Here is an 11,091-nt window from a genome sequence, read left to right as displayed (position 1 = left end):
TGCTGGTCCCTGGGTCTCAAATAGGCTGACTAACTCTGTGAAATAACAGATAAAAAATTTGTTAGCAAAACCTATTCAGATACATTATCATAAGTTAGGTATGGAGGACCACGAGACTCAAGATGAGGTTGTTACTTTATCCAGGGTGTTACCAAAACCCATCTCCACCCAACCTAAAAGAGGGGACTTCTGCCCCTAGACCAAGCAGAGAGGGGCCACCCAGAACCTCCTCTGACTGGTGATCTGAATTCTTGCTTAGGCTGTGAGGCTAAGCACTGCAACGAATATAAATAAAAGTTAAAAATATCTATCTGGGTTCCCTGAGGGACAAGCCTGACTGCATAGGGGTTGATGTCAAAAGTATCCCCTCTCCAGGAAAAAGACATCCGCATGTGTATGGCCCTCATGCCTCACTGGACAACAACAGGGGGACCGGAGCCATTACAAGGTCCCCTTCAAATACTGGAGGTCAGGCCTCTATCCCCGACTTCAAAAGATTAGAATCGCCACAGCCCTTCTATACTTAGAGAAGGGAGGAGATGTCAGGGACATCCCTGCTTATACACCGAAGGCCTAAAATCAGCCATAGGCCTAAAATCAGCAATAGGCCTGTCATACATGTATACTAACACCAAGTCTTGGGTCTCAGTGGAAAAACATTGAAACAGATGGCTATAAGCTAATGTAAACAGGCAGCTTTTGTGGAAACTTACAAGCCTGAGTAGTCATAGACCTTGTCAATAGGTAGCCTTGGCAGACAATACCAACTTAGATAAGGACAAGTGAATCATAGGCAGAGTCATAGTGACCTGTCCCCTGAACCTTCACCCAGCCGATACCCTGTTCTGAAAGATATCTGTATTCCCCCTGAACAGCCACGCTCCAGTGTCATCCCCTTCCCCACGTCCTGCCTTTCTGTGCTTATAACCCCTGTGTGAATGAATTATGATTTGAAAAAAATAAAATAAAATAAAATAAGAAAAAAAAAGCAATGTTAAAACAAATTTCAGCACTGGGCCTGTCTCTCAGTTGGTACAGTGTTTCCTAGCATGCACAAAGCCTTGGACTTGATCCCTAACTCTGTATAAACCAGGTGTGGTAGTACAGATCTATAGTCCTAGTACTTGAGATGTGGATTTGAAGTTTGAAACCATGTTTGCTTGCATAGACCCATATCCAAATCAATTTTTTTTTTTTTTGAGACAGGGTGTCTCTGTGTAGCCCTGGCTGTTCTGGAACTCACTCTGTAGACCAGGCTGGCCTCGAACTCAGAAATCTGCCTGCTTTTGCCTCCCAAGTGCTGGGATTAAAGGCGTGCGCCACCACCGCCTGGCACCATACATAATTTTATGGATGTTATCTACCACAAAATTACTTGTGTTATTTAAACTGACTAAGAGCAGATAAAATGTGTAAAATCTAACTCACTACAGGTTAACTTATTTCATGAATCACAAAGGATAGCAATCAAGCTGGTAAGAAAAGCATGTAATCTTAGCCATTTTGGAGTTTGAGGTAAGGGAAGCAAAAATTCAAGGCGTACCTGTGCTACAGGGCAAGTTTAAGGACAGCCTTGGCAAACTTAGTGAGACCTCATCTCACAAGAAGATACAGGGATACATCTCATTTGTTTGGCATGTGTGAGCCTAGGTTCAACCCTCAGTTCTGACGAAGAGCATAGCAGCCTTGGAAACAACAGTGTGTTTCCCTTAAGTTTCCCTTAAGGCGTCACATTCCTAGAAAGAATAGTAGCAGGAACACAAGTGTGGGCAGGCTTATTCTTCTATTAGCAGATATTCAAAGTCCCCAAGCACAGAGATGCTGCCGAAGTATAAGCCACAGGGTGAGCAGGTGTCACTGGCTTCTTCATGGTGGAGCCAGACAATATGTGTACCAAAACCACGGCTACATCAGTGACACCAGAATGACTGGTGTCCTGGAAAGAGAATGACCTCAGAACCTTCCAGGTGGTCAGTCCTCTCCCCTACCACAGCTGACTTCCGGCTCTAACTGAATAGAGGAAGCCCATTCTCACCATCAACTCACCCAGAGGCACTCTGAATTTACTGAGGAAGCTGGTGAGGAATTTGGAAATGTAAAGATTCCAAACTAATGAAGCCATCTGCTTTCACAAATGTCAGGGATGGCATAAATCCCCAACTCTGCTGTTACTGAGGTTCACCGTTCTGTATGAGATGTTTTGGTGCCACCTGCTGGCTGCTGTCAGCTAAGGCAATTGAGAACCCTGGATGAACCTGTATGATCCTCACCAAAAAAAAAAAAAAAAAAAAAAAAAAAAAAAAAAAAATCCAGGTTGGAAACATACATCGTTCAATTAAATTTATAGAGGGTTAAAAAGGCATGGAAACTAGTTGAGGCTGAATTTGCCAGAAAAATTAAACAGGAGAGCTATAGACCTAAATATCTTAAGAGACATTTTAAAGGGATGTGACTGTGGAGTCTGGGAAACTAGGAACCTTGGCATGATTTCTGTTGCAGGCATTCTTGTTTGTTTAAGTGATTTTGAGAGGGTTTTTCTATATAGCCCTTGCTGAAACTAGCTATGTCGATCAGGCTGGCCTTGAACTCCTAAAGATTTGTCTCCCTCTGGTCCTGGAGGGCTTAAAGGTCTGCACCACTAGGTCCAGTCTTTTGTGCCATAATTCCAATGAAGATTCTCTCCTGGAAATTTAGTCTTTTTGATCTTAAGGCTTTAACGGAATAGAGGAAGCCTGTTCTCACCATTGTGTGTACATGTGGGTGTCCTGTATTTGAAAGCAGTTGACTGTAGATGTCAGTCATGTCTATGAAATACCTTTGCAGCAACATCTAGGATAATATTAGAGCAACCGGATAGGCATCACGGCTTAGATAAGTGGCCTAAACTGCTGGGAACAGGAATGACTGGAATGAAGGTGGCTGTTAACGCTCACCCCTAAAGCTCACCCTTCAGCTCTCAAGGGACAGAGCTGTGGCCATTACAGCAGATACCGGAAGGCATGTTGGGTGCTGGTCACATTGGTTCTCCATCTGATGATGGCTGCCAGTTGGTTCAGTTGTGATTTTTCACTAAGCTGTATGTTTGAAGGCACAAGTACATGTTAGCTTGCACATTATATGTCATTGCAAAGGCTAAAGTGCTTATTTAATTTTATTTTTTTATTTTACTTTTCTTTTTTTTTTTTTGGTTTTTCGAGACAGGGTTTCTCTGTGTAGCCCTGGCTGTCCTGGAACTCACTCTGTAGACCAGGATGGCCTCAAACTCTGAAATCTGCCTGCCTCTGCCTCCCAAGTGCTGGGATTAAAGGCGTGCTCCACCACCACCTGGCGCTAAAGTGTTATAGAAACAAGAAAATGCATTACTTCACACTTGGCAGGCTTGGGTTTTCAGGCATCAGGGCTGGAACACGGGGCTTGCACATTTTACCAAATTTAATTTTGAGATAGGGTCTATGTCACCCAAGGACTGAAGCTTGTGATCTTGCTGCCTCACTCTTCCAAGTGGCTGTGATGGCAGATGGGCATCATCAGTCTGGACTAAGGGTTTTAAGTTATAACACATTACTCCTTTTTGTTTTGAGACAGAGTTTCTCTGTGTAGCCCTAGCTGTCCTAGAACTCACTCTGTAGACAAAGCTGACCTTAAACTCAGAGATCTGCCTGCCTCTGCCTTCTGAGTGCTAGGATTAAAGGCCTGGCTGCTGTTTGTAACTCTATGGGGAACTTCTAAAACCTTGGTGAAATGACTGTGTTTTTAAAGAACAAACGACCTGTGGCCCCCCCCCCAAAAAAAAAGGGAGGGGGAGAGTTGGCAGTGAAATGGGAAATAGAACAACCAATAGTCTTTAAAACACAGAACCTAAATTCCCAATTAAAACACTGTGAAGCCTCATGGTGGTGACGCATGCCATTAATCCCAGCACTTGGGAGGCAGAGGCAGGTGGATCTGATGAGTTCAAGACCATCCTGGTCCAAAGAGTGAGTTCCAGGACAGCCAGGACGCCACAGAGAAACAAAACAAAACAAAACAAAAGTCCCAAGACAAACAATCACTCCCAATCCACTAGTGAACAACCAGAGGTCAACTGAAGTTTTTCAACGATGAACAGAATTCTCATTTGCACTGGAGATTCTTCAGATTAATGAGAATTGCATGATTTCAGGGAGCTGAAAAGTTGCAGGTCAGAAGACAAAAACTACCTCAGGCTGTCTTAGGTCCCTTTAATTGTAGTTATTAGCTACCTCCCACCTGCCTCTGGATCTGACTAGGTACCTTTTTGACTGTCAGGTAAAGCATTTGGAACACACTAGTTTAGCAAACCATTGGCTTCCACCAACCCCAGAGCTGGGGCTGTAGCAGAGGCTTCCCGCTTTGCTGTATGCCACTTCTCAGTGACTCTGGAATCTATGACTTTGGAACAACAGCTGTGTTTTGCATCGAAACTGTAGTGTATCACAACGAGGAATAATGAGTTTCATTTAGGGGTTTAGCTTGGTAGTGGAACATTTGCCTAGCAACTGAATGATGCTGAGGTCAGCCATCAACACTGATACGGTGAAGTTTCAAAGTCATTTTCTTTTCTTTTCTTTCTTTTTTCTTTTTTTTGTTTGTTTTTTGTTGTTTTTTTTTTTTTGTTGTTGTTGTTGTTGTTGTTGTTTGAGACAGGGTTTCTCTGTGTAGCCCTGGCTGTCCTGGAACTCACTCTGTAGATCAGGCTGGCCTCAAACTCTGAAATCCACCTGCCTCTGCCTCCCGAGTGCTGGGATTAAAGGCGTGCGCCACCACGCCTGGCTCATTTTCTTTTCTTATTTCATGTATGTGAGTACACTGTTGCTATCTTCAGACACACCAGAAGAAGGCATCAGATTCTCATTACAGATGGTTGTCAGCCACCATGTGGTTGCTGGGAATTGAACCTCAGGACCTCTGGAAGAGCAGTCAGTGTTCTTAACTGCTGAGCCATCACTGCAGCCCTGCCTCCACCTTCTGAGTGCTGGACTTACAGGTGTGCATCACCACAACCAGAATTGCTCTATTTTAATCAGCTCCTCCAACACCTTTGTAACTTTTGTGTGTATGTGTTTCAGAGTCTCAATTTGAAATCTGTTGTTCTGATTGGATGTTTATATACAAAACATCAATTTCAAATTGTTTTTAAATTTATGTATCCAAGGGAGTCACTGTTGAAGCTTAATGAGCAAAAATAATACAGTGATATTAAAAATTTATATGCAAAATTACAGGTGTCTCAGAGATCCCTAAAACAACACAGGGCAATACTCTTAGCTGTCTACCAGAATTTGATGGTAAGACCCTATTGCTGAAGACATCATTTTGGTCACAAGGCTTGGAAAAATCAAGCTGTTACTGACTGGCAGACTTCTCCCCTGCTGGGTACTACAAGAAGGTGCTATATGGGCTGCTATGGAAGAAAAACTAATAGTCTTCCCTAGCTGAGAGCCCTGCGAGCTATAATAGTGACTGGTCTGGCAAGATACACCGGTGGTTGCAATAGCGGCATAAATGTTACTGGGTAACAAATTGCTTTCTGATTGGATTTAAGTCCTGCTCCACGGGAGGACACTCGTGCCTAGGGTATAAATTGGGGTGGGAGACCATCAGCTGTTGGGCTACTATTATTATTTTGCTGAATAGACATAGTATAAATCTACCTTTTTATCTCTATACTCATAGATTAATGGTGTTTTCGGTCCTTGCCAGGGAAGCTTCTGTTTTTACTGAGTATGGGGCTTAATACAGAGATTCACAACTGGTCAAGGTGGAGAGAGCAATCATCTGTGGAGTGCTCATGTTTTCTGGCCATTGTTTTCAGGACTGGGGAGCAGCTGTTGACTGGCTGCACAAGATCAGGCCAGTCACCATTTCAGCATGGTTGGGACAACCTCCCATGTGGAAGGGTGATGAACACGGATTGATTTCTAGTAGCATAGGATTTTTAGGACAATGAAACTACTCTGTATGATTTTGCAGTGATGGATACATGCCATTTTTCTGTTTATCAAAACCTATAGCATATACGCCTAGGATGAGCCCTACTGTCAACTGTTCTTTATGGTCTCACTGTAGGTTCGTTGACCATAACAATAACGCATGTGTCTGCCTGTGCTTTAAACACTTAAGTCTGCTTTTTCTTTTCTTTCTTCCTTTTATTTTTTTTCTGAGAAAGGGTTTCTCTGTGTAGTCCTGGAATTTACTCTGTAGAACAGCCAGGCCTTGAACTCACAGAGATCTGCCCGCCTTGGCCTTATGAGTGCTGGGATTAAAAGAGAGCACCCCTCCCCCCTTGCCCAGCAGGTCTGTTTTTCTAAAACTTCTATTTCTTCAATTCCATGTTCTACTTTCAGTTAATGTTTACTGTCTTTAAACTTGGCTTTCAGGAGCTGGAGCAATGACCCAGCAGTTAAGGTTACTGGCTGCTTTTTCAGAGGACCTGGGTTGGTATCCCAGCACCCACCAGGCAGCTCACGACTGTGTATAACTCCAGTTCTAGGGGATTAAACATTCTCTTTTAGCCTCTACAGGTACTGCATATACATGCTATACTACAAACATGCAGGCAATTCACTCTTACACATAAAAATAAATAAGTCTCTAAAAAATGTAAACTTAGCTTTCATAAATGTTTACTTTTAAAAGTATAGACTTAATTGCACTTTTATATAGTGCTTTGTTTTTGGAAATTAATGTCTCTGGAAATGAATGGTTATTAGTTTTATGTACAGCTGATGGACTTGGGGACTACCTCTAAAATAGGAATATAATCTAAAAAAGGATTACTTTTTTCTGAGTTGGAGGCCAGCCTGGTCTAGAGTGAGTTCTAGGACAGCTAGAGCTACACGGAGAAACCCTGTCTCGAAAAACCAAAAAAAAAAAAAAAAGGATTACTTTTATTTATAGCTCTGCGTGTATGTGTATTTGCTGTGTGTAGGAGAGTGCAGATCCTCAAGGAATCCAGATGTTTCAGATTCTCTGGAGCTGCAATTAAGGTGGTGAGTCATTCAAGCCGTGCCCCAAATCTTACTAATTTAAAGAAGAGTAAGGAAGACTCAAGACTGGTAAGGTCATTTCACTATCAGTCTCTGCAGGTTTCTGTACAAATCCATCAGAGAACAAGTGGGACCAATTATTTTGAGACCCTTTAAAGTCTGCTTTTAAAAACGATTCTCATTCTTTATAAACATCTTTATTTTTATGTGTATGCATGTTTCACCTATACGTATGCCTGTGCACCACGTGCATCCTGGTGCTCAGGGAGCCAAAGCCAGAGTTTGATCCCGTGGGAGTTAGACAGACAACCTCTCACCTAAAACCCGTGTAGAATGATGTTCCACCACTTCCTGAATTTCACTGAGTCTCCTGATTTGAGCACTTTCCTTCACAGGTTCCGTTTTGCAGGCTATTTTTGTTAATTTTACTTACTTCTCCATTAAAGACTGGCTCCATGCAAGTAAATATTGGACATCATTTTGGGTCTTGCCATCACCCCAGGTGACTTTCTAGAACTTCTTTTTCCTCATTTTGGTTTTGCTGATCCTCGGGCCTGTTGTATTTGTGCTATCTTTTAGCACTGACCGCTGCTTCAGGTCCTCCACTCATTTCAATTTCATCCTTCTGGCGGACTTAGTGCTCGCTGAGCGGGACTCCCTCAGAGCCACAACTTTAGGAGTCTTCATCGTTCCTAAGGAATCCTAGTTAAGCGGTTGAGCCTCCCATTCTGACCTGCAGGTGGACGTCTCTACTCGCTCGGTGTAGCGATCACGTGTTTACGGAGGCACACACCCCCAGGCTGACCCCGGAAGGCGCTTTCACTTTTCCATTCTCCTCGGTCTCCAGGCTTCGTCCGCGACTGCAGCGAGGTTTGGACACAGGCTCCGCCCGCGCAGGGCGTGTCCCTCGGGGCGTGGCACGCCGGGGCGACGCGGGCAGGCGAGGGCCGACGTGCCGTACGTGCCTCCGCGGCGGTCCCGGGGCTGCGGGCCGCACCGCCGCCCTCTCGGAGGCGGGCCGGGCAGACGGCGGCGGCCATGTTTGTGGCGCGCAGCATCGCGGCGGACCACAAGGACCTCATCCACGATGTGTCTTTCGACTTCCACGGGCGCCGGATGGCCACCTGCTCCAGCGATCAGAGCGTCAAGGTGCGCGTGGGACGCCCGGTTGCCCAGGGCCCGGCACAGAGGGGCGGGAGGCGGCGCAGAAGGGACTAGCCCCGACCGAGGCGTGCGCGACCCGCAGCCGCGGACGCCGCCACGCCGGAAGCGGCGAGAGCCCTCCCCGCCGGCGGATTGTGGGGTCACGGCCGCCCGCACTCGCGGCGTATTCCTTCCGCGCTTGCGCGGGGCGGCTCTCGGCCTCGGGGCGCTAAGCGCACGCGCACGCCGGGCCTGCGAAGTGGGCCGCGGCTGTGGTTTTACACGCGCTTGTGTTGACCCTGGGCTTCCCGTGGGGATGTCTTTTTCCTACGGCACTGTGTGTCTCATTTCTGTGGACCTCGCCTGTGTTCCTTTGCCCAGGACACATGGATTCCCTGAAGGGATAATACAGTTACACACGTTTTCTGAGACTGTCCTAGACTCTAGACCTGGCTGTAGCCCTCCAGTCTCAGTTTCACCATGCTGGGATTACAAGTATGAACTCCTTCACAACGCCAAAATAGCTGAACACCAGTTTTTAATTCTTGTTCTTGTTCAAGTAGTCTCTGAAGATGGTTACACAAGTGTCCGTTGAATGTGCTACGATGTATTTTTTGGGATCAGGATCTCAGTTCGGTAGCCCCAATGATCTGCCTGCCTCTGCTGAGAATGGTGTGATTAAAGATGTGCGCCACCAGTAACGAGTCCACTCCCCCAACCTCACAATTTTGAAGACATTCGTGTGAGTGTTCTGTCTGGGTGTATGAATGTGCACTGCCTGGTGTCTCTGCGGGTCGGAAGAGGGAGTTAAAATTGTGATTCATCTTGTTGGAGAGAACCAAACCTGGGTCCTTTGTTGGCCAACGAGTACAGCTGATTTAGGTAGCAGACATCAAGTCTTTAGAAATGGTATTTAAGAAATGGTAATTACTAAGATAATATAGCAATATTGGGAGAGAACGTAATTCTGCGTTGCAAAGCTTACGTACATGCATTGACAACTAGTGAAGGGGCTGCTTTAGCTGTCAGGCTACCAAACTGCCTGTGACTTTCACAGCTTGGTCGCAGGATTGTTCATCTGTGCTGTTCCTGCTGTCGGCACCCCTCTGCCATCTTTGCTGGTGATTTTGTGTGACCATTTCTGTTCACACCATTGAAAGTAGGCAAGAAAAGACATCTCTAATAAAAGCCTTTTATTAGGCCTTTATCACACTAGGAGAGATGACCTACAGCTGACTTACTTAGTGAGCCTGAGCACCCTTCTTATAGAACCAGAGAAGGTGGGTCTTTGAGCCACTAACAGCCTTCAACCTTTTAGCAACTGTTACAGCAGTCCCTGCTAGGTCATTAGGTGGAATTGGCTTGTGGAAACGGTTGGTGGGTCATGCAGAGCTGTGCCTTCAGGAGGGCAGTTAGGTGCAGTCATGGAGTTGTTTTTATCTGGACTTGTGGAGGAGTTTCAGAGAGTTGGTGTTTGGATTAAGGGCAGTCAGGCTGTCCAGAGTACATTTTCTTTTCTTTCTTTTTTATTTTTTGACACTACATCGTAGCTCAGGCTGTCTTGGAACTCCCTGTGTAGAACAGACTGTCCTGGAACTCAGGTCTACCTGCCTCTGCCAAGTGCTGGGATTAAAGGTGCGGGCCACCACTCCTGGCTTGAGTACTCTGTGTTACTCGAGAAGTTTGTGTTTATACACACTTTTTAAAAAAATCTGTGCAAAGGATAGATAGCTCTTAACCATGGAGATAGCTCCATGGTTAAGAGGGAGTACCCTCTTCAGAGGGACTACGCTTGGTTCCCAGCACTAATATTCTGATGCTCACAACCATGTGTAACTGCAACTCCAGTAGATCCGGTGCTCCAGTGCTGCCTTCGGCCTTCTTTGTGTCCTCACTCAACATGCACTCACACAGACTTACACATATAAAGTTTTTTACAAACTACTTACACATTGCTTTTTTATTTTGTTTTGTTTTTCGAGACAGGGTTTCTCTGTGTAGCCCTGGCTGTCCTGGAACTCACTCTGTAGACCAGGCTGGCCTCGAACTCAGAAATCCACCCGCCTCTGCCTCCCAAGTGCTGGGATTAAAGGCGTGTGCCACCGCTGCCCAGCATAAATGATTCTCTTAAAAAAGTAACTAGTAAGTTCCTTGCTATCTGACTACTTACTGTATTTACCAATCTTTTCCACTCTTTGAATGTTTTTTATTTTTTATTTTTTTTTTGGTTTTTCGAGACAGGGTTTCTCTGTGTAGCCCTGGCTGTCCTGGAACTCACTCTGTAGACCAGGCTGGCCTCAAACTCAGAAATCCGCCTGCCTCTGCCTCCCAAGTGCTGGGATCAAAGGCGTGCGCCACCACCGCCCGGCCTCTTTGAATGTTTTTTACTGTCTTTTAAAGAATTCTGTCAAGCTAGATGTGGTAGCACACGCCTTTAATCCCAGCTCCTGGGAGGTTGGGGTAGTTGGATTAGTTCCTGGCCATTGTGATCTACAAAGTGAGTTCCCGGACAGTCAGCACTGTAGGACCCTGTCTTAAAAACAAAAGGCTAGGGGGTGGGGAGAAAAGGGATAACATTTGAAATGTAAATAAAGAACATATCCAAACAAAAACAGAAAAAGGATTCAGAAGTGGTGGTGTACGCCTTTAATCCCAGGATTCAAGAGGCAGAGGCCAGCTTGGTGAACAGAGTGAGTTCTAGGACAGCCAGGACCACATAGTGAGAAAAAACAAAACAAAACAAACAGAATGTTGTCAAGTTCCTTCTGGGATAGTTGACTGTCAGTGCTCTTTACAAGGCTCAGTGTGTTTCTTTGTGCATGTGTGTGCCTGTCTAAGGTCTGCAGGAGCTGATCCCTTGGAGTTGCAGGCAGTTGTGAGCCACATGTGGGTGCTGAGAACTGAACCAGAGTTCTCTACAAGAGCAGTAAGTGAGAACTGA

The 11,091-nt window shown here is 45.4% G+C and overlaps 1 protein-coding gene across 2 annotated transcripts in view; it reads left to right on the top strand.

Moving 5' to 3' along the window:
• Window positions 1–7,922: 7,922 nt before the first annotated feature.
• The window catches only part of Seh1l (SEH1 like nucleoporin), a 23,812-nt gene continuing 20,643 nt past the window's right edge, over window positions 7,923–11,091 (top strand). For both annotated transcript variants that reach the window (XM_028774284.1, XM_028774283.1), the window contains exon 1: window positions 7,923–8,156. In XM_028774284.1, coding sequence (XP_028630117.1) covers window positions 8,046–8,156 — 111 coding nt within the window. In that variant the 5' untranslated portion in view covers window positions 7,923–8,045. The remainder of the gene's footprint in view (window positions 8,157–11,091) is intronic.

This window comes from Grammomys surdaster, unplaced genomic scaffold, assembly GCF_004785775.1.
Source record: "Grammomys surdaster isolate TR1022 unplaced genomic scaffold, NIH_TR_1.0 239, whole genome shotgun sequence".
NCBI classification, from domain to species: Eukaryota; Metazoa; Chordata; class Mammalia; order Rodentia; family Muridae; genus Grammomys; species Grammomys surdaster.
The sequence above is the reverse complement of the archived record's forward strand: the minus strand, read 5'-3'. Positions and strand labels throughout refer to the sequence as shown.